We start from the raw sequence: 25,426 nt of genomic DNA on the forward strand, positions 1-25,426 counted from the left end.
ACAGCAAATGTCCACACAACCACATCAAGGCTTCAGACTTACTTAGCTGGACTTACAATCTTTGCTTGATTCCGCACTCCTTCTATTCTGGATAAGCGAATTGTTTCTTCACCAGCTATTATCAGGTATGTGCAGCAGACCAAGAATTATTAGTGCAGTACAGTCACTTTAAGTCTTCGTTCGTAGAACACCACCTTTTCTTCATTGATAAAACTCCACCACTGAGTTTGGAGAGGCCTTAACAACCACTAAATTGAGTGGCCAAACTGAAATTCTTGCTATGCTAATTAAAGAAGGGTGAAAGGTAGAGCAAATACATAACATAAAAAAATCTTTATCAATCATATATGTATAATACAATACAGCACTATTAATGAAAATCCTAAACTCTCCGTTCTCAGTCTCATATCATAAATAACAGATAAACTAATATGGAAAATTATTACATGTAAACCAGGCTAGTGAAAATGTTTCTTCAGTAGGATAATACATTAAACAAAATTAACACATTGCATTAGTTACACATCACAGGTATTAAATTATATCAAGATGCTTCATATTTGAACTTAAGTGTTTTCATTTTTGTCTAAAAATCTTATATCATCTATTCCATATAACAAACTGTAGCTTATCTTATCAAGAGACAAATCTTTTAAATGTCTTTAAGATATCACAACAGCACAGTTTATATAGACTAATGATAAACATTTGAATTATTCCCATATAATATAAATTTCCTAATGTATAACTGACTTAACAGTCCATTTAGCTATGTGCATTATCATTGAGCATTAACCTTAATACATTGATGTAACAACAAATCTTCATAAAATCAATCACTAACAGATACAAATGAATACATGTATTCAGTTCTAATTACATTTCATAAATACTGAACTGATAATAATAATCATTTGACATACATCAAAATATGTAAACCCTCTATACTGTATTTTATATGAAGACTAGAAAAAGAAATTAGTCTAGTTTAATATAGCAGTATTTAACATGTTTGTATTTTACAATTATTATTATCATTTAAACATTTTATTATACAGGATGTTATACCCTTACACTTGCACTACTAATCAGCATGCAAGAAAAAAATTCCAATAACTGCTGTTCATTAATTTATGATTGATAATCAAACATTCACCACCCTTTGGTCAGATCATTCCTAATTTCTCTCCCCAAACTTGCTGTTAAGCTATTTCTTGCAGCTTGTATAGAAAAATACTTTGTGTTTTTCATCCATTGGTTACATGGTTTGCTGAATATGGAGAAAAAGAACGTCTATAGTTTTGAAGTTACATATTCTTTATGCTTATAATATTTTTATTGAAATACAGATTTTAAAATTCTTAACTTTTTAATTGACCATGCGACATGTCCTCCTGTACTCAGTTAAACTTACAAGTTCAATAGGTCAATAATCCGTGGCTTTATTTAACACTGCATCTGTTTGTAGGCTTCAAAAACATTTCAGGCTCACTGACTAGGCACAGAATGCATTACAAATACAATTAAATTTGAATATGATCCCTTACTACTATGTTATTATGTTATTATATGGGACGTCTCCCATCTTTTAGGGTTTTGTTTCACATTATTGATTAGTCAGCTGACAAACACAGAAAGACATACTGTTAATAGACACATACTTACAGATAATGACATATGAATGTGACAAATAAAGAATAAGAGCATCTGCCCAGACTCTGAATAAGAATAATTAATCTTCTATTTTCCTTTCCCATTTCAAGTAGTTTACTTGGCTAAGGCAGAAGTTCTTTAAACAACATTCAGCACACTGGAAAAAGCAACTGTTCACAAACAAACAGCTTTCACTCTTTACAGTCATTTCTACAAACTGAGCAATTGATCCATTCTTTCAAATATCATCCCATATTCTCATACTCACGTTCTCTTTTACAATTGCACTTCATTCACAGAATAAAGTTCTTTTACAATTGTGTTTCATTCATAAAGGTCTCTATCACACATGCTATAAATTCACTCGAGGTTGTGCTTTATTTTATTTATAAAAGGTTTCACCGTTCAAAGCACTTAAACGCGTCTTTCGTTTTATGCTTATTTACTTATCACGACCATCAAACACCTTATGTCTTATCATTATCATGCTTATCATTACAATCAAGCAATTTCACAGGACACAAGCTGGTATTACTTCCATTAATATTAGGAGTACATCTTACCTCGGTTTCATACAGCGCTAGTCTCCATATCATAAAAACTCCTTAAAAGCCTTAAATTTTACACCGTTTGGCTTGCTCTCTCTCTCAAGGGTGGGGATCGATCTGTTCTTAGCATAATTCTTTTTTTTTTTTTTTGTAAAAACTTGATTGCTATGTATTGATTGTAATAAAATTAATAAATAAATAAAAAAAAAAAAAAAAAAAACTCCATGACGAACCAATTCCGTGACAATCAAGGAAAATTTTTTCCGTGGTGATCCGATTCAGCGACAACAAGGTGAAATAACGCAGTACAATTCCACAACAAGAAAGCACTTCCAGAAAAAGTTACGCAGTCACAAAGAATATCCTGTCTCAACAGGAGCTTATTCAGTGCGCGCAAGAACATGCAGGTGGCCAGTTTCTATGTGCTCCAACATGCTGGCGGTGATCAATGCACACATACGCACAGGAAAGTAAACTGAGTAAGTGTCACCCCGCCCCTCCCGATCTGACTCTAGGTAACAGCGCCAGCATAAATTCACACCTGATCTGACACTGTTTATTTTCAAATAATAATGCATTTTTGCAATGTTTTCACATATATTGTCTGTTTCTTTCAGGTGTGTAATAGAAACCACAGCATAGAGAGAAGTGTGTACATTGTAACAGGTACACACGTAAATGTAGGAAGGGCGATCCTTGCGTGTGTGTGAACTATTAACATTTGAATCTGATGATTTCATATAGCGCTGCACTTACTGCTCTGTACTATTCTTTCCTCTGCATGTCCTGGAGTACAAAGAAGGCAGATTCGCCAGCGTCTGTGTGTCAGCTTTTATCCCTCCAGATGAGAGAATGTCCAGTTCCATTGTCTCAAAATACCACTCACATCTCCAGTTATTCCTAGTTTCAAATAAAAACTAACAGCGTCAAATCCCTGGGTTTTGGGTGGTAGTATGTATCGTGATTGTGATTTAGAGAGAATAAGTGGAAAAAAAAGGGTAACTTTTACAAGTCCTATAAATGAACACCGTGAGTTACAGATGCAAACTAAGTGTATGTGTAATATTAACAATAAGAGCAGCTCACTAGTGAAAACGGCAAATATAGGAGACAGTGGGGATTGAACCGGTGGCCCCTTGATTACAAGTCAGCAAATGTTACCGCTACGCCACGGAAGCTGTTGTCTTTTCCTTGATCCTTTTGTGAAAGTGTTTATTTGACCTTGGACTTCAGGTTTCATGCATTATACAGTTTATGCCTACATTTTGTCATTTACTACTAGAATATGAAAAACGTTTCTGTTTTAAAAATTTGTTTACACAGATTATTGTAGAAACGGAACACAGGTGAAATGCGTGTGTTCCAAATAACGATCTATTATTTCCACTATAAAACTCCACTTGACTCCCAGATAATCAATCAAGGCATGAGCTGGGAGAAGTTTGTGCACATTCTAAGTTGGTGGGGGGATGGAATAGCCGGCTGCTTGTCTTTATCGGCACATTTACAGGACAAAGGACGCTGGCGGAGAGGTGCAAATGGATTATAGTGGGCTGGATCTACGAGTTTTTTCGTAGGCTCTGGTAATTCTAGTGTTAAGGCAGTACATTTTTTCATATGCTAGCTATGACCTAGATTTCATATTCTTGCTAGGTGTTGTGGCTAATAAAGCCTATTGTTGTGCTAGCATTAGTGGTTATTTGGGTAGAAAGGATAAATAAGTAATAGCAAAGCTCTATTTCTCACTCTCTGCCCAAAACGTCCCCCATCTCTAATTTTGCCTCCTCAATTGAGGCAGACCACACTTCACAAAGTCCCCATCCTTTAACACGCCAAGAGAGACACAGCATGTCCAGAACAAAATGAACCCCCCAGTAGCGGTGTAGAAATGTTTAACATTGAGATATCAATACCAGTGCAATAAACCTAGGGAATGATGTTAAACTATTCCCATGGAGACTGAGATAACGTATAATAGTACATTCCCAATAAAATAAATCAAGGATATGAAGCGAAACAAAAACACACACACCAAAAAAAACACCCTGTAAATTGTGAGTTACTTTGTAAATGCCATAAAGTACATATATTCAATTAAAGAAATTTCAATATAATAATTGAAGTTTTAAATAACAAAAAAGGAAAGGTATCCGAAATGGAATGTATAGTTTTGGCAAATGTCACATTAAAAATGGTCCAAGTTGCAAGCAGGATCTTCTTTGTCTTATCAGAATGACTTATGATCATTTTTCAAAAGAATGCCCAATCAGTTTTGGCTCTTTTTCTGCTTTATTTGGAGAGCTAAAATGTAAAACTGACTTTGAATATTCACTTTTAATTTGGCACGGAACAAGAGGCTGTATCTGATATCAGCATTGCCTAGGCGCTGTTTAATACTGTAGTATGCAGTGTGTTTAGCAGCTATTGCAGTAGAGAAATCTGGGAAAATACACTTGCAGTTATTTTCAAATGTAATTTACTCTTTCTATCTAAGAAGGGACATGAAGTTTTGTTTGGACTGTAGTTTGTTGAAACAGACAATAAGGCTTCTTAGTTCTGAGGCATTCAATCCATGTATACAGTAGGTTGCTGAGATCTTAGTGTCTAATCTGAAGTCCACTCCAGTTATTTCAAAAAAATGTTCAGCTATGAATTTTACTGGGTTTGGACTTTCACATTTTTCAGGGAGACCTTTGATTCTGATGTTGTTCCTTCTACAATATATCTATTTTCCAGTGCTGCCAGTTTATTAGTGAACACTTTGCTTTCTGATTTTGCAGCCGTTGCCTTTTCGTCAACAGCAGATGTCAGTTGCTCAACTATTTCAATACAAGTCATAAACATTTGCTTAACATCTTCAAGCTGAGCAGAGAGTACTGTAATGTTACTCTGTAACTTATTTATTTCCCTGTATTTTTTTGTTATTTTTTCCAAGAATTACTGTAAAGACTGTAGTAAACTTATTACTTAAACATTCATCCAGGTTTTTATATCTTGATGGTGTTTCTCATTTTTCTTGTTTAGGTCTGTTATTTCTTTCTTTATTTCCTCCTTTATATCACTCATTATATCGTTATATGTCCCCGTGAGTGTAATTTCCTTCACTTCATTTCCTTCTGACAGAAATAAATTGGAAACCAAGAAGGTGTCAGAGCTAATCAGTGAAACTACTAGAATAGATTAAGAACATGCCAGGTGTCCAAGTGAGGCACTTCATAGGAAAAGGCAGGCTCTGCATTCAGAATTCAACCTCATAACAACTAAAGAAACTGAGCAACTCATATTTAAATCAAGGCATCATTATTATGAGCATGGAGAGAAAGCTAATAAGTTCTTAGCTGAACAAATCCACAAGCAAGAATTTGCAATGCAATCCCAGCAATCAATAAGATAAACAGAGACAAAATCATTGACCATAAAAATGTAATGCACACATTTAGAGACTACTATAAATCCTTATATTCTAGTCAGTTTAAAGAAGACAAGACATAATCTAATGCATTTCTGGATGCATTACAGATACCACAATTAGATACTGTTAGTGCAGAGGAATTGGGTAAACCTCTGGCACTATCAGAATTACTAAATGCTATAAACTCACTTCCAAGTGGGAAAGCAGCAGGTTCTGATGGTTATCCTGCCAAATTTTATAAAAAAAAATTCTCAACTTAGCTGGTTCCCTTCTATAAGCAACATTTACAGAAGCTAGAGAAGATAAAATTCTACCTCAAAACTATTCGCCAAACAGTAATTACCATCTTTCCTAATCAAAATAAGGACTCATTACAATGTGCATCATGCAGACCAATTTCACTTCTGAATAATGATGTTAAGATACTCTTCAAAGTCCTAGCTGGAAGGATGGGGAAAGTGCTACCTTTGGTAATTTCATAAGACAAAACTGGATTTATAAAAGGCAGATGCTTACCTTACAATCTTCAATGCCTGTTTAATGTAATCTATTCACCCACAAAGTCAAACACCACAGAGATATTATCATCTTTGGATGCAGAATAAGCATTTGATATGGTTGAATGGAACTACCTTTTCACTACATTAGAGACATTTTTGGTTTGGCCTGAACAGTTGTGCATGTATACCAATCCAGAAGCTTCAGTTTGTATTAACACCATTAATTAGGAATACTTTAAATTAGAATGTCGCACCAGACAAGGATGCCCCTTGTCACCACTGCTTTTTGCAATTGCCATTGAGCCACTGGCAATTCACTGTCGAAATGCGTATTAGATAAAGAAGACTATCAAGAGAAGGACTGGAACATAAAGTTTCTCTGCATGCAGATGATATGGTACTGTATATATCAAATCCACAAAATACTGTGCCTGCAGTCCTAACAGCACTAATAGGATTTCAAAAGATTTCTGGTCTCAGAATCAGTTTGAATAAAAGTGTGCTCTTCCCAGTGAATTCTCAAGCATGCAATATTAGATTGGACACCTTCCCTTTTATCATTGCAGATCGGTTTAAATACCTAGGGGTAAACATCACAAGTAAATATAAAGCTTTTTATCAACAAAATGTTGCCATCTGTATGGAAAAAATTAAGCAAGACTTGCATAGATGGTGAACCCTTCATCTCACTTTAGCTGGAAGAATTAACATTTAAGATGAATATCCTTCATACGCTTCTCTTTTTATTTCAAAACATTCCAATATACATCAATAGATCTTTTTTTAAGAAATTAGATTCAACCATAACCTAAGTTTTTCTGGAATTCAAATCATCCACTTATCCAAAGGGTGAACCTACAAAGACCTAAAGTGGAAGGTGGCATGGCTCTACCTAACTTTCAGTTTTATTACTGGGCAGCAAATATACAAGCTATAAAAACACAATAGATGAACATACACAGGCTTGGTCCACAATAGAAGTAAAATTTTGCAGTACTTCTTTATATTCCTTGCTTTGCACCCCAATGAATACAACTTATTACCAATATACTGTACTAACAGCCCAATTGTGCTTCACTCACTAAGAATATGGAACCAATGTAGGAAGTATTTTAAGATAGAGAAGCTTTTATCTATGGCACCTCTGCACAAGAACCACCATTTTCCATCCTCTCAAAACGTATGCAGTTTTTAATGTCTGTAAAACATTTGGGATTAAATCACTTAGAGATCTGTACATAGGCAATGTCTTTGCATCCTACGAACAATTACACTCCAATTTTAACTTTCCAGCAAGACATTTCTTTCACTACCTTCAAATTAGAAACTTTGTTAAACGAAACCTGCCTCACCTTCCACGCACTCGGCTAAAAACCTGTGGGGATTGTGTCTTTCAGTCTGTGGCACTAAGACTATGGAATAGCCTGCCTTATAGTCTGCGTGCAGCTGAGTCTTTTGATTCTTTAAAAAAACAACTGAAAACATTTCTTTTTAAACAGGCTTTTCATCAGTGCTGAATTGTTCCTGTTTGTGTATTTATTATTGTTATTGGTTTTGTTTATGTTTTGTTTTAACTGTTGTATTTGTACTGTATCTGCCATTCAGCGCTCTGTGACCTTTTTCTTGTGAAGGCCTCTATATAAATAAACTACTACTACTACTACTTACCTCTATGCTGGGAAAAAATATTGATCAGTCTTGAGGACTTATACAGCATTTCCGTAATATATATAATCATTTTACAGTCCCTCCCTTTCAAAGATCCAAGAGTACAGTGGAAAAAGGATCTCTCACTCAACATCTCAGAAAGGGAGTGGAAAGTAGCAATGCCCAGAATTCACTCACGCTCCATATGCGCAAAGCATACAATTATTGAACTCAAAATTATATATCAAGCACATCTCTCTCTTGTTTAAAATTGTCCAAATTGTTTTCAGGGCAAGGTCCAACCTGTGCACTCTGCAATCAAGTTTCGGCCTCAATTGGGCTACATGTTTTGGGCGTGCACCAAATTAATATTCTAGACCAAAATCTTTAAATGCCTTTCTGACTGCTTTGGTGTCACAATCCCTCCTAATCCACTGTGTTTGGGGTACTCCCAGATGGGCTTAAAGTGGAGAAGGACAAACAAATTGTAATTGCCTTTACTACAGTATTGGCACGTAGACTTATCTTGGTCAACTGGAAGAATCCTAACTCTCCTATTCTAAGTCAGTGGGTATCTGATGTTATATACTATTTCAAACTGGAAAATATCAAATTCGCACTTAGAGGATTTGTGCAAAATGTTTTCATAATCTGGCAGGATCTAATCAATAACATTTTAGAATAAGCATTTACATTGAAGAAGCAGGTTCTCTCCCCTTTTACTCCCTTTATCTTTATTCATTTATTAATTTATCTATTTACATATTTTTACCAGCTTTTAGTTTTACTCTGCTGGCCTAGCTGTCTTTCTCAGGGGTGGGTGTTGATTTGTTTCAAATCTTTTTTTTTTTTGTAAAACTTGAGTTATTTATATGGAATGCTATTTGATTTTAATATAATACAAAAAGTTGACAGTCTTTACCGAAATTTACCAATTTGTCATTGAGCTACTCTGCTACAACTTGCACTGCCATGATCCGATAATACTACTTTGCGACATGCAGAATGCATTGGGTAAGGATGTTGTGTGTGTGTGTGTGTGTGTGTGTGTGTGTGTGTGTGTGTGCGTGCGTGTGTGTGTGGTTGGGGGGGTCTTTATCATATGTACTAACAACTAGATAAAAAAAAAGAAAACTACCTTTCTATGCATGTGATATCTCTGAATGCTGGGTTTTTCTCTTTTTCATAGAATGTTTTAAGAGATTTGTCCCATTTTTAGCAAACACTGCCTTGGCACTAATCCACTTACTGCAAAAGCAAACTGTATAGAGGAGTGCAGCAGTAATCTGCCTTGCATCCTGTCAATGCATGCTCAGTTGTGTGGCATGGGAAATCGCTATAAATTCTCATTATTTATGTAATTTTATAGAAGCAACGGAGGCAGAGAATTTTAGAGTGGAGCCCTGCCACTAAACTTCCTTTTTGTGGGAAAACACTGCTTTTCAATTTTACATTTTTAATGATGCCCTAATGTATTCATTTTAGTCATTTCTTTACTTTTGTGTTTTCGGATATTTTTTTTTGAGCATAGGTCACAATGTCTCCAAAGTAACACCACATATGTAGTTGCTGAGGTCTTACCATTTTGTCTTTTTTACATTAATCATTCCCATAAAGTCTGCTTTTTGCAGTTTATAATTATTTGTTTTGTTGGATATTTTTATGTTTCAAAGACTATTTCAAATTTTGCCATGTTGGTGATTACTGTCATTTAAAGTCCAATAACTTCTACTTTTGTTATTTTGTCTTTGTTGTTCGAAACATGTGATTTAGATAGGAATTACCACATGTGGACTAGAAAAAACCACCTTTTAGCACAAGTTTTGTTTTCTTTGTTGTTTTCATGATAGTGATTTCCCAATCAGTGTTTGGAAAGTTAAAGTCCCTCATGATAACTACACAAGAACTGATACTTCAGTAATAAGTCAATATCACATTTCTGGAAAAAAAAATATTACCTGCTTTTTTTTTTTTTTTTACAGTAATGGTAGTACTCATGTATGATTGCAAGTAGACAACATACTTCAGGAGGTTCAATGACATGTGATGGTAATGTGAGGGAAACACTACATTTGGAAATGGCTTACAGTGCTGATGATACAGAAATGTATATAATGGCACTGACAAGTTTCATCAGTTTGAGGATGAATTACCTTTGTGCCAGCTGCACAGGGGCCTATAAAATGGAAAGCCTGTCACAGTCTAGTACGGAAACAATGAAGTATTTTTTTAAGGATATCAAGTGAACTAGGAGTATGATAAAAAGAGAGAAAATTAATTTGGCACTCTTCACTGGCACTATAGTATAAACAAACATCAAAAATAAGAATACCAAAAGTCATATCTGAAAGTGCTTTCTGTTCGATGCTGGAAAATTTCAGTGCACTATTGTGGCAATTGTGCTTATTATTATAAAAAACACAGTTTTGTTGTTGACACTTTTACTTCATTTTGGAGTTAGTTCAGAAGAAGATGTGTGCATACCTTGTGAAAACAATAATTTTCCAGTTAAATGTGGGTTGTAATTGTTTAACTTATAGTGTCACAAAGTTCTAAGAGGAGATGAAATGATGGCAAGTTTTTTTAATACAATGTCCTGCACAGTCCTAATAAGGAATTGGAATCATCAAATTTATTATGTAATTGTAATGAACACATCTACAGACGTAACTGTTGTCATCCTGCAAGCTTCCATCCATTTTGCAACCGGCTTATGCATTTCAGGGCTGAAAGGAAACCTTACATACATCCAAAATTGTGAATATAGGACTATGAAATGTGGGAGGAAACTGCTTGTAGCAAGTAAAAATCAGGCAATTTTAAAACCTGATTATTTGTTTGTCTTGTTTACACTGGTAATGAAATGAGCTTCTCCATTTTTTATTACCAAAATGCAATGTGCTTAGTGTTTCAGTGCTTCATAGCATAGAGAATATTTCTCTGTTAAAAAGACATGTTAACAGAAACACAAAATTGCCAAAAAACACAGTAAGAAGGACAGGCAAACATCATACTACATGGCTAGGTTTTGCTTTTGAAGGCATACTAATGTTCCTTTATATAATTCCTAAAATTTGACAAAGCAAAAGCACATGTCATATTTTTGAATTATATTTTGGCAAATGTAATGCATGTATCTCATTTACAGTGAATCCACTACAGGAAATGTCAGTTGTTAGTTTTATAATTCTGGATTAGTACCCGACATATGTAATAAAGTTTAATCACTCATTTACAGCATAATAATTTGAAACCTGCACAACAAAACTGTTTTACTAGAGTTCCGAAATAATGGAGTAATGTAATATAAAACTGACAATTTTGATTTCACCCAGGGAGCTTTAAATTTATGACAAATGTTAAAAAGAGGGAGAGATTTGGATAATTAAAAGATCAGAAATTTGTGACATTTGAAATATGAATCAATTTGACGGTAAATATCACTAAGTAAGTAAGTCTTACATTGCCAAAAGTTACAAACCTTAGCAAAGTGATTCTGTAACAAACTAGATTTTAAAAGCGCTATGTAATAAAAACATCTTTAAAGATCTTGGTTAAATGAAAATATCTTGAATTATCTTGGAATTCAGTAATTCATCAGTACATATATAGTAATTTATTTTTTTTTTTTTTAACATTGATTTTAAGCATTTTTTCAATTACAGGAAAAAAAATGTCAGAGAATAAATTTAGTTACACTCACCTAAAGGATTATTAGGAACACCATACTAATACGGTGTTTGACCCCCTTTCGCCTTCAGAACTGCCTTAATTCTACGTGGCATTGATTCAACAAGATGCTGAAAGCATTCTTTAGAAATGTTGGCCCATATTGATAGGATAGCATCTTGCAGTTGATGGAGATTTGTGGGATGCACATCCAGGGCACGAAGCTCCCGTTCCACCACATCCCAAAGATGCTCTATTGGGTTGAGATCTGGTGACTGTAGGGGCCATTTTAGTACAGTAACTCATTGTCATGTTCAAGAAACCAATTTGAAATGATTTGAGCTTTGTGACATGGTGCATTATCCTGCTGGAAGTAGCCATCAGAGGATGGGTACATGGTGGTCATGAAGGGATGGACATGGTCAGAAACAATGCTCAGGTAGCCCGTGCCATTTAAACGATGCCCAATTGGCACTAAGGGGCCTAAAGTGTGCCAAGAAAACATCCCCGACACCATTACACCACCACCACCAGCCCGCACAGTGGTAACAAGGCATGATGGATCCATGTTCTCATTCTGTTTACGCCAAATCCTGACTCTATTTGAATGTCTCAACAGAAATCGAGACTCATGAGACCAGGCAACATTTTTCCAGTCTTCAACTGTCCAATTTTGGTGAGCTCGTGCAAATTCTAGCCTGTTTTTCCTATTTGTAGTGGAGATGAGTGGTACCCGGTAGGGTCTTCTGCTGTTGTAGCCCATCTGCCTTAAGGTTGTGCGTGTTGTGGCTTCACAAATGCTTTGCTGCATACCTCGGTTGTAACGAGTAGTTATTTCAGTCAAAGTTGCTCTTCTATCAGCTTGAATCAGTCGGCCCATTCTCCTCTGACCTCTAGCATCAACAAGGCATTTTCGCCCACAGGACTGCCGCATACTGGACGTTTTTCCCTTTTCACACCATTCTTTGTAAACCCTAGAAATGGTTGTACGTGAAAATCCCAGTAACTGAGCAGATTGTGAAATACTCAGACTGGCCCATCTGGCACCAACAACCATGCCACACTCAAAATTGCTTAAATCACCTTTCTTTCCCATTCTGAAATTCAGTTTGGAGTTCAGGAGATTGTCTTGACCAGGACCACACCCCTAAATGCATTGAAGCGACTGCCATGTGATTGGTTGTTTAGATAATTGCATTAATGAGAAATTGAACAGGTGTTCCTAATAATCCTTTAGGTGAGTGTAGGGCTGGGCGATAAGGCAAAAAAAAAAATCTAGGTTTTTTCATAAAGTTTCACCGATTCACGATTTCGATTTCGATTTTTTTTATTGTGTAACTAGTCAACTTAAAACATTACAACAACATGACTTAAGTAACATTCTCTTTATAAGTAACTTAAAAAACCATCTGGTTAAGGAACATTGTATTTTTAATGGCCATGCCATACATAAATTGGTCAACAAGGTGTAAATAAATGTAAAACAAATTCACGAGTTAAATATCTTTGCAGAAGATTTGAATGAAATATGAAAGTAAATATTGTGCAATTTGAATTAAACATTAAATATTTCTGAATATATAGTAAGAAAATAACCATTTTAACCAATGTAAACATTACTGTACATCAGTCAACTCAAAAAGTTATGCAAATTTTCAACAGTAAACAAAAACAAACAAAAAAAAAGATTTGAAATTGCAGTTCATTGTACTTTGACAGAAATATTGTAAACAGCTTTCTCCTTCATAACTGCAGAATATGAATCTATAACCAACAAACTCATGTTAAGTGATTGGCACTGTTATTACAAAAGCAAAACAATAATAATCATCATCATTTCAGCTATTAATGAAATAACATCTGAATAACTGCGATTTTAATGCTTGAATTATTAATCATACTTACCAATGGCATTGTAAAGACGATGTCCAAAGCACTGAAGATGGGTCCAGTCGTTCATCTTCACTGCTTTGATCATGTTCGTTCCACTGTCAGTGGTCACGCACACCTGTCGATCCTCCACAAGCTTCCAAGACGCCAGCGCATCTTTAAGCCCATGACCAATTATTTCCCCAGTGTGATCGTCAGGAAAATAACATGTCTGAAGGCAAAAACTTCGCAGTTTCCATTCTGCGTCAACATAATGGGCTGTAAGGCTCATGTAAGGCTGAAGAGTACGACTATTCCACAGGTCATTAGTAGTAGAAAAAAAAGATGCCCTTTCAAGCTGCTCCGCTACTTTTTCACGTGTTTCAGTGTACATTCGGGGAATAGCTACGTCTTTGAAATATTTGCGGCTCGGCAACTTGTATCTTGGATCAGCAGTGTGTAGCATTTTTATGAACCCTGGCTTTTCGATGGTGTGTATGGGAACCATGTCCTTAGCGATATGAAACGCCACAGCATCTGTCATTTCTTTCCATCGGGGCGCCTTTTTGTCGTATGGAACGGAATTGGAAAATGATACCGCTAATGACATCTGGCATTTTGCAATTTTAGGTGGACTTTTTGCACTTGGATTTGGCTTGTTTTCATCTCTTAACTTTGAGCATTCTTCCCATTCAGCTTGGTGCCTTTGTCGCAAATGTTGGAATAAATTAGTGGTGCTGCCACTGCCGGTTGAAACTGACTTTCTGCATATTTTGCATTTGACAAAAGTTTGTTCGACGTCTGAACTCTCGAATCCGAACCATTTCCAAACCACAGAGGAAACGTTACTACCTTTCTTTGGCACAAGGTCATCCTGACGTGAAGAGCCGTCCATCTCTATGATATTATTTCTGTAGCCTATTACGTTCCTTCATAGAGCACTGTACTCACAGGTGAGAGGTTAATTAGGCGGCCCATCATGTGTTCGGAGTCGGACAAGCCTCTTAATTATTCTGCCATAGGTGCAATTACAATGTATCTAATTTTTTATTAAAAAAAATAATTAAAAAATTAATAAATAAAAATTGAAAAAAATCGCTATACCTCGATTTAATAAAAAAAAATAAATCGTCTTAAAACGTAAATTCGAATTAATCGAAAAAATCGCCCAGCCCTAGGTGAGTGTATGTTCACATAGTAAGATCAATCAAATAGTCCATCCTGATACCATTCTTTAGAAACACTATGCTAAAATCCCCCAAGATTATAACATTCTTCATACTTGCTGTTATACTGGGTGAAATCCCCATACCTATTACAAATTAAATTCAAGGTCTATATGTATTTTGATATAAATGAATTCCAATTCTAGTTTACTTAAAAGATGTAACTGTAATTAATTGATGGATATAGCATTATTTTAAAGCTGCTGTTATTATTAGAATGTATATATTTTATATTCTATTACATGAAAAGGCACTATATTGTTCTCTTGAATAATGGAGATGCTTTTAATAAAACAAGAGGGAATTCTGCTTTTTGTATGGTATCAAGTAGATATAAACTATTGTCAAATTTTACTGATACCGGTATTAAATTCAGAAAGTCTGGTATCATGACATCCCTAATCACTACATCATCTTTATTGCACATATGTCTTATTTGAATGAATAATACGATTTTGCATAACATATAAGAATTTGGTGTCTCGTGGCAAACTTCACTCATCAAAACTCTGGATATTTCCTTAATATAGTAGCTTAACAAAACAATGTTTCTGCCAATGTTTCATTCTTCTGTCTTGATTTTGTGGACAGAATATTATTTTTAAGATATAGTGCCACACTGCCACCTTTCCTTCCATGTCTGTCTTTCCTGAAGCATGCATAGCCACTAACATGGTATTGTTCTGCATCATTCTGTTATAACGATGACTCAATTATCTGTAGAGTTCATAGCCTTAGGCCGGTACTATTGTCTTAGTAGACAAGTGCTGGATGATTAGCTGAACAGTGGAAAATGGAGTCTGCAGTTTTGTTTATGTCTTTAGTCCTGGCTTGATTATTCCTACTGTTGTAAATAATGCGTATATGTGTGATATTAATATATATTTATTATTAATGTTCAGCATTATATTTTGTTTCTCCTTATTTTTTTAATATTCAATAATTATTGTATAATATGATTAGCACTTGAGTGGAAGTGTGTCTAATAAGAATTAACTGAATTATTGCATTTAATTAATACTTGGGTGTTTTTAAAACAGAATTTATTAAAATTGTATAAATATATTGAAGTTTATATATTTATGTATACAGTATATTGCATGGTATTTTTGTATACAGTGTTGTTTGAGGCATTAGAATTTAGATGTAAGTTTTAAAAAATGATCTAACAGCAGTTTCAATAAACCTGAATTGATACAGACTTACACTAAAAATGTATAAAAGCATGGACACTTCAGCTTTTGTAACTGAATATCTAAGCAGTCAAGTTTAATGGTGTAAGAGAGTGGATTAATATTTTTTAATAAATTGCACACGTTTTTGTCACTAACACATTTGCTGTATTTGCTTTATGCACAGTGAGCAATGATGCACTGATTCTGATTTCAGAACTGCTCAAGCTTTTTGTCATGGGTGAGTGAATGTTTAAACTATGATTATTTTAAAGCTTAATTGTTATTATTTAATGTATAAAATTGTTTACCTTTTTGTTTTCCAGTATATAGTATGATTTAGAGCTAATGTTGTAAAGATCACATCATATTTCATATTTTGTCTCTTGAAGGAAAAATTAGAACTGTATGAAATTTGATGTGAGAATTAAAGAATTTATTAGTTTATTTGGTCACTGCATTGCCAGAATTATTGAAGAAGAAAGAATTATAAAGCAACTGTGTAAGGATGAATTCTTAAAAGTAGAAACATTTTAAGAGTAGTATTCTAATTATATATGACTGGAAAAATGTTTATTACAGTGACTGAATAATTGCTAAAATTAAGAGTGCAAACAGCTTAAACTATGTTATAAGAAAATTGTTTGGCTAGGATTCCTAAAGCTGTTTTTTTAAACTTTTAGTATCATGGCGACCAACGTCAGTGTCAGGCATTATCAAGTGCAGGAGCCAATCTTGCCCTGGGGCTCCAGAACATCTTAGGCTATGAACACATACTCACAAACCTGGGTCATTTAGGTCTGTGAAACTAACATGGTTGTCATTGTGATGTAAGTGAAATACTGAAGTACCTGGAGAAAAGCCTATCCAGGTACAGAGAGAACATGTCCACCTAGCCTTCAACAATGGCCAGATTTGAGCCAAGTCTCCTAGAGCCTCAAATATAAAACTTGCTTCTACTCAGAAACATGTGTAAGCCATTTCTTAATGGCTTTCTTAAATTTGCATTTCTTAATGCAAAAGTTGGGATTTATAAAACACAAACTTGGCATGAAAATTGGATTAGCATTACCATCTATAAGTTCAACGCAGACCTTGGTGGTGTTGACATTTTAGCAAATCCAGGCAGCAGGTCAATAACGTGAACAAAAAATTGTTTCATGGTGCATTTTAGTGACACATCAGTGTCCATCCATTTTATAAACCCACTTTGTCCTGAGCAGGGTCCTATTACAGTTAACTTACATGTTCTCTCAGTATAGCCGTCTTCAATGTTGGTAATACTGCTAATGTGGTCCTGCAGCTTTCCTTTACATAGCTTCCTCAGTAGTCTCCTTACTTCTTCAGTTATGGACAGCCCATACTGGTGGTCGGAGGTGGACTTGTCACTGGCCATTCCAGCTGTCATGGTAGTAGTTGTTGATAAAGTAGGGATGGTGTGGAGTGGCTGGTCATTGGAAGAAGGTTGCGGTGGGAGGAAAAAATCTACTGTATTAAGAAATTCGGTCAGGGCATTAGCTTTTTCCAGCTTTTAGGCAAATAAGTCTTGGATTGCTTTAGTCCAGTATTTATGTCCAGTCCTTTCTAGACATCATTCATGTTATTAATGCAATTTGATTAAATAAAGTAATCATGGAGTTATCTGGGCCACAATGTTAGCAACACACATTTGCGTATCAGATTACATATTAGTGTATATTGCTTGAATAAAAGTGCTTTATGTTTACAAAAGAAAATTAATTCTGTAATGGTGCCTTTTAACGCAATGTGTATGCTGCTTACATTGGGAAAATTAGCAGTCCATGTAAATTCACTTGATCTCAACTTGCTCACCCTGATGGTAAGGAAATTGGATGTACTGTATCTGGGTAACATCGTAATTATTCAGTCCCATACAGATGGCATACAACCCCCAATTCCAATGAAGTTGGGGTGTTGTGTAAAATGTAAATAAAAACAGAATACAATGATTTGCAAATCACTTTCAACCTATATTCAATTGAATACACTACGAAGACAAGATATCTAATGTTCAAACTGATAAACTTTATTGTTGTTTTGCAAATCTTCACTCATTTTGAATTTGATGCCTGCAACACGTTCCAAAAAAGCTGGGACAGGGGCAGTAAAAGACTGGGAAAGTTGAGGAATGTTCAAAAAACAAATGTTTTGAACATTCCACAGGTGAACAGGTTAATTGGAAGCAGGTGTTTGTCATGATTGGGTATAAAAGGAGCATCCCAAAAAGGCTCAGTCGTTCACAAGCAAGGATGGGGCGAGGTTCACCCCTTTGTGAACAACTGCGTGGGCAAATAGTCCAGCAGTTTAAGAACAGTGTTTCTCAACGTACAATTGCAAGGAATCTAGGGATTTCATCATCTACTGTACATAATATCATCAAAAGATTCAGAGAATCTGGAGAAATCTCTGCACGTAAGCCTCAAGGCCGAATACCAACACTGGATGCCCATGACCTTCGATCCCTCAGGCAGCACTGCATTAAAAACCAACATCATTCTGTAAAGGATATTACCACGTGGGCTCAGGAATACTTCAGAAAACCATTGTCAGTTAACACAGTTCGTTGCTACATCTACAAGTGCAAGGTAAAACTCTACCATGCAACGCGAAAGCCATATATCAACAACACCCAGAAACGCCACCGGCTTCTCTGGGCCCGAGCTCATCTGAGATGGACTGACGCAAAGTGGAAAAGTGTGCTGTGGTCTGAAGAGTCCATATTTCAAATTGTTTTTGGAAATCATGGATGTCGTGTCCTCCGGGCCAAAGAGGAAAAGGACCATCCGGATTGTTATCAGCGCAAAGTTCAAAAGCCAGCATCTGTGATTCTATGGGGGTGTGTTAGTGCCCATGGCATGGGTAACTTGCACATCTGCGGAGGCACCATTAATGCTGAAAGGTACATACAGGTTTTGGTGCAACATATCCTGCCATCCAAGCAACGTCTTTTTCAAGGACGTCCCTGCTTATTTCAGCAGGACAATGCAAAACCACATTCCGCATGTTTTACAACAGCGTGGCTTCGTAGTAGAAGAGTGCGGGCACTAGACTGGCCTGCCTGCAGTCCAGACCTGTCTCCCATTGAAAATGTGTGGCGCATTATGAAGCGCAAAATACAACAACGGAGACCCCAGACTGTTGAGCAACTGAAGTGAGTGTTGTTAAAAGGAAAGGTGATATAACACAGTGGTAAACATGCCCCTGTCCCAGCTTTTTTGGAACATGTTGCAGGCATCAAATTCAAAATGAGTGAAGCTTTGCAAAACAACAATAAAGTTTATCAGTTTGAACATTAGATATCTTGTCTTCGTAGTGTATTCAATGGAATATAGGTTGAAAAGGATTTGCAAATCATTGTATTCTGTTTTTATTTACGTTTTACACAACATACATCCCAACGTCATTGGAATCGGGGTTGTAATACGGTTTGGGGATGACTGAGATTCTTGACAATTCAGCCAGTTCACATTGAAAAGCTACCTCCTCCAAATACCCAACAGCAGCATCTAATTCACTTCTTAGTGACATATTTACATTAAATGTGGCTTTAACAATTGATGAATAAATGTACTTTATTTGAGGCTATATTTTAGTAACAGTGCATCTGTTGTGGATGCCAACTCCACCTATGTCAGTAATACCTCAAACTCTCATTCACTGAAGTTAAATTTCCTATGTTCTCCCATGGTTTGTATTAAAGCCATCAAGAACAAATGTATATGGTGATTAGACCATGAATATTCAAAAAAGGCTTTTTTCAATCCGTATATGGTTATTGACGGAAGGTGACAAGGACTAGCTAAATGCTTGTGCACAGTTTTAATTTGACTTATAATATGTTAAGGAACTTGGCTTGGCACATACAGTTTTATAAATCCAATTTTTCTGTGTACACTGTTTAGTCTTTCAAGTGTAAACTGAAAGCATAAAATTTTAGCATAGAATGTCATCCAGTTTGGTAAGCTGGGGAGACAAGGGAGAAAGATACGCTAGGCTGAAGAACAAAAGAAGAAAAAGAACTCAACGTCTACATGCTGGTTGGTTTTAATTAATTATTTATTGATGGTTTTAACTCATGATGAGCACTGATGTCATTGATTATTTATTTATATGATGATGCTGCATTTGTGCACTTACGGGTTTTGAACTCCTGGATGGTTAAATAAAGTACTAGACTTTTTGCACGTTGCTCTTGCTTGTTTGTGTCCTCATTTACCTAGCTCCTCCCTGTTATGTTACCAATGGTGCCAGGTGCATGGGCAGTTGTAACAGCTGGAGCTAACCTGGAATGTTAAAAGACCATCATATAGAAGTGCAAAAAAATAAAAAACTTTAACCAGACTGGCTACATTAGGGAAGCCCTCTAAAGTTGGCGTGAGCTTCTTGGAGTGCTCCATCCGTCAACCCCATAGAGCGCTGTTACCAGTGCATTTTCCTTGTGATGTCCACTGATCTCTCTTTCTATGTCAGCCCCCATCTTTTCTCTGCAGTGAAAGAGCAGCAATAAAATCCAACCATGCACAGTACAAATCCCACCCACTCTTATAGTCAAATAGCTTATGGAAGAAGATGATCTGCTGTGGCAACCTAACGGGAGCAGCTGAAAGAAGAAGATAGTCAATTAAATAGCTGTGGACTCACACCACAAACCATCTCTGTTCTCATTTATGCTTTGTTGAACTGCCAGTGGTGAGCTGTGAACCTGCATTCTCTGGATCAGAGGCAAACACTTTGCAACGTGAGGTAAATGGAGACGTCCATCCATCAGCTGTGCAAAGCCCATCTCTGACCACTGTCAGTGATGTGCTTCCCTGTTGACATGAGTAAAATTCCAAGTTGTGACAACCATTTAAAAAGGGATAGGAGCTAAATACTTTTTCAGGGCACTTTACATTTTGTAATAATTTATCTTATATTCACAAAAATGAAGATAAAAACTGAGATGACTTACTTATACACAGGACTTTTCCTTTTTTGTGGGAAAGAGATGTGACGAAAAACTCAAAATTCATGTTGGGATACTGTGCTACATTTTAACGAAAAATGAACATTAGAACAATCTAGACTAGAACAGGCCATTCAGCCCCACAAAGCTCGCCAGTCCTATCCACTTATTTCTTCCAAAAAAACATTGTCAGGTTTTGAAAGTCCCTAAAGTCTTACTGTCTATCACACTACTTGGTAGCTTGTTCCAATTGTCTATCGTTCTTTGTATAAAGAAAAACTTCCTAATGTTTATGTGAAATTTACCCTTAACAAGTTTCCAACTGTGTCCCCAGTATTTGATGAACTTATTTTAAAATAACAGTCTTGACCCACTGTACTAATTCCCTTCATAATTTGAAACACTTCAATTATGTCACCTCTTAATCTTCTTTTGCTTAAACTGAAAAGGCTGATCTATTTTAATCTGTCTTCATAATTCATCCCCTGTAGCCCTAGAATCAGCATAGTCTCTCTTCTCTGGACATTTTCTAGCGCTGCTATGTCCTTTTTGTTTCCTGAAGATTAAAACTGCATACAGTACTACAGATGCGGCCTCACCAGTGCATTATAAAGCTTAAGCATAACCTCCTTGGACTTGTACTCCACACATCGTCCTATGTAACCTATAATTCTGTTTTCCTTCTGAATTGCTTCTGATATCTGTCTGGAAAATGATAGCTCAGAGTCCACTATAACTCCTAAATCCTTCCCATAAGGTGTACTCTCAAATTTTCAGACCACCCATTGTGTATTCAAACCTAACATTTTTACTTCCTATGTGTAATAATTTACATTTAGTAATATTAAATTTCATCTGCCACAAATCTACCCAGACCTGTATGCTACCAAAGTCCTTTTGTAATTATATAATGGATTGCAAATTATCTGGTAATCCACCTATCTTGGTATCATCAGCAAGCTTAACTAGCTTGTTACTTATATTCCTGTCTAAATCATTTATATATGTTAAAAATAGCAGCAGCCCTAGCACTGACCCCTCTGGAACACCACTCCTAACATCGACCAATTCTGATAAGGTTCCTTGGAAAATCACCCTTTGCTTCCTGCATCTGAGCCAATTCTGCACCCATCTAAAAACATCACCCTCAACTCCCACTTCTTTTTAGTTTGATGCCCAACCTCTCATGTGGCACCTTATCAAATGCTGTCTGAAAGTCAAGATAAATAATATCATATGCTCCACTTTGATCATATCCTTTTGTTGTAATTGTGACAGGTCACATCACTGATTAAATTCTGATATAGTTTTAGTAGTTATTTGTAGCTGTTTAATAAAAATGTAAGTAGTTGTTGAAGGTAAATTCACTTACCTGGTGTTTTTGACAGAGAAGTGCCCCAAAAAGGGTCAATGCGGTGATTGTGTAAGAATTACTTCCCAGTAGAAGTGAATATGTGATATTTGGGTGCATGCCTGCTTCAGCATATGGAAGAATGTGAGTAAAAAGATATAATATATTTATCTGATTAGAGAGTGACTTGTGGTGAGCATCTGTGCAATGATTGGTTTAGTCCAGGAGACATACTGGCCCGGTAGAAAGAGCTTGCCATATGAAAGAGAAGAGCCACCATCAGAGATTGTCTTTTGGCCATTGCTAGACATTTTGGTGACTTCTAAGCTCCTGACATTAGGAGGAGTGTGGGGCATGTTTTATTATATAAATCCATTTATGATTTATAATACCTCCAACTGATTAGGGTTTTTGTGGTGTGCATTTTTTTTCTTTAGTTTCTGACTTTCACATTTTGATTTTTGATTGTTTTTCTTTGCATAAGTTGTGAACTGTGTTACCTGAAGGAGAAAGAACATTCTTTTTGTTTGTTTTTCTTTTTACTTCACTGTCTGATTGGGAGCTACTATATATATTCACTTGCACCTATTTTTTTTGCTTGTTTCTAATTTTAATTTTAAAATGAACTGTGTTTAATAATTGCAAAACACTGCTTTATATATATTTGGCACTTGCTTGAATAAACCAGGCGTTCTGTTTCTACAGGCAATATTTTGGCCTTGTTTGTCACATACTCACCTACTGGTCTGTTCAGTTACAACTCCAGATGCCCAGAGCCTTAAGTCTATGCAAGGTTGCCTTTGCATGGGGCATCACAGTAATGTGCACTAGTGCCTTGTATGCTTCAATCAGAACAGGCTTCAGAATATACAAATTACTTCAAGTCCTGGTTTTACTCCTGGCTGTTTCTAATTTTTTGATTTGTTTCTTACCGATTGTATATAGAGCCATATCCATCTTGCATCAGTTCAGTTCAGTTTATTTTTTTTATAACGTTCTGCACTGATTGCACACTCAGAGCATTGAAACCATCTTAGTCATGTGGTAGAAGTCTTTGAATTGAGAAAGAAGAGCACAACCTTTAATGTTCGCTTTGAGGTAGTTAATTATAGTGACTTGTGGTGAATTACCTTCCATCTACATGTTTTTACTACCACCTGCCTGAAGCTGCAGGGCTAGACCTAGACGCACCAAGCTCAAGCAGAATACATCTCTCAGAGAAAGGGGTATGTTGTGTTAATTGTTTTTATTGGCATACCTCTACGCTCTCTAATTATATGTCTTATTGCATATTGGTCATAGAGAATAAGGATCTTTCTTTCTTTGGGTTATACTAGTATATAAAGGAGAGCCTGAAAGTAAAACTAATGATACCAACATTTTATACTTGTTTCATTTGTTTAGTGTGTAGTTTAATCACGTTTTTAGCATTTGAAGTCTGCATGTTAATTTTTCCCTCCAAGTGAACTTAACCCAATTCAGGGGACAATTGGAGTTGACAGTTTGAATGCTTTGGTTCATAATCAAGTCTAATTTGGGAGGGCACCTTTAGGTCTGTTGACATCTTGTACCTCAGCCAACGTCTAGTCTTCATGACACTTTCAACCAGCAGCAAACCTTTTTTAACTGATAGGGTTTATTGCATTTTGGTTTGGTAACATGATGCCAATAAGGTACGTGCAAAAAAAAAGTTTTAACTGAAAAAAGCGGAGTTCTTTTCATCATTCTATTATTATTTTAACATGTTATGACAATATTTACCATTTTTATTTTACCATTTCTATCAGTGTGTTTTTTGAATCAGAATCTGCATATTTAACATAAGAGGGCACCAGAGACAATGTTTCATCTGGTTTTAAAGAATATGTTTGCTGTTAGATATATACAGCAGTCTAAAGGTTCTTTTCCCTGAAACATGTATAAGATGGCTAAATATAAAGAATGTTTTGTCACTTAAATTTTTAAAGAAGGAAGTGACTTCTGATTATACTAGATTTAAATGAAAAAAGTGAATGCTTTCTTTTTTCAAACAATGTCAAGTTTGTGTGGCATTGATCAAAGTTCAGGGATTTACTGTTGCATTTGGGAAATTCAGAAGGACTAGAAAATGGCAAATATTTTCCTGTTATATTAAAAGCGTTATCGGGCAGATCCAAACAACTACAGCCCAGTAAGCATACTGTGCATATAGGTAAAATAATCGTAGAAATTATTAAGGAAAAGATGGAACACTTGGCAAGAACATGAGTTTTGGTGAGCAGTTAGCATGGGTTCTATGTGAAAGCAATAAAATGATGCAATCAAAGTAGTGCATATCTTGACTTTCAGAAAGCATTTGATAAGGTACCACATGAGTGGTTGGGCATCAAACTAAAGGGAGTGGGAATTCAGGGTGTAGTGTGCAAAATTGGCCCAGAGACAGGAAGCCTAGGGTTATGGTACGAGGAACCTTATCAGAATTGGGTTATGTTAAGAGTGGTGTCTCACAGGGGTCAGAGCTAGGACCTTTGCTATTTTTAATATGTATAAATGGTTTGGATAGAAATATACATAACAGGCTGGTTACGTTTGCAGATGATACCAAGCAGATTGACAGATAATCTTGAGTCCATTAAATAATAACACAGAGACTTGGACGGTATACAGGCTTGGTTGGATAGATTTGTGGCAGGTGAAATTTGATTTAAGTAAATGTATTAACCCTTTCATGAAAGTGAGAATTTTCTGTTGTCTTATCATCTGGTTCTGGCATATATAATCTGAAAAGGACTATGCATTTCAATCATGAAAAACAGAGAATCGTCTGCAGACATCTGAATTGCAATCTTCTCCACAAACATCTCACAGTCATCCACCAAAAAAGAAAAATCTATGATCACCTCTGATCTAGTTACACTCGACAGCAAAGTATTTTGGACATTTCTCCCTTCACTTCCCACAGCTGTCAGTTTGCTTTCTGGGCTCATCAGTGAGAGTGATTTGGTTTACTTTTTAAGAATAGTCCCAATTGAGCTGGTTCATCTGCTTTCATTTACAATACTAGGACTTGCTAACTTTTATCCATTTTTCATTTTTAGTAGTAACTGTAGTGTATATTTAGACTTTGTGTGGGTGTGTGTATTTTGTTTTTTTATTTGTTTTGTAAAAATATTGTATGTATTTTAGTTAAGGCACATGATCCCAACCTCCTCCTTGTCCTTAGTTAAAGCAAAGGAAATAGCTGAATTTCTTTCCTTATCACTGTACATTCAGTATTTACAGTGCATTTACTTTGGAATTGGTTAATTATAGTTGTATTAAACACTCCATGTACTTTACCTTTACAAAACACTTATTTTGACTAGTGCCCCAAACAGGCACTAAACCACTCCACCAACTGTGCTGTGTGCCTAAACTCTGCTAAAACAGGTAGG

The 25,426-nt window shown here is 35.8% G+C and overlaps 1 protein-coding gene across 1 annotated transcript in view; it reads left to right on the plus strand.

Annotated features, from left to right (window-relative positions):
- cenpx (centromere protein X) overlaps positions 1 to 25,426 on the plus strand; it is a 98,302-nt gene that overhangs the window by 33,586 nt on the left and 39,290 nt on the right. Inside the window, exon 3 of the mRNA XM_039740552.1 lies at positions 15,884 to 15,937. Coding sequence (XP_039596486.1) covers positions 15,884 to 15,937 — 54 coding nt within the window. The remainder of the gene's footprint in view (positions 1 to 15,883; positions 15,938 to 25,426) is intronic.

The sequence above is a fragment of the Polypterus senegalus genome, chromosome 17, assembly GCF_016835505.1.
Source record: "Polypterus senegalus isolate Bchr_013 chromosome 17, ASM1683550v1, whole genome shotgun sequence".
NCBI lineage: Eukaryota > Metazoa > Chordata > Cladistia > Polypteriformes > Polypteridae > Polypterus > Polypterus senegalus.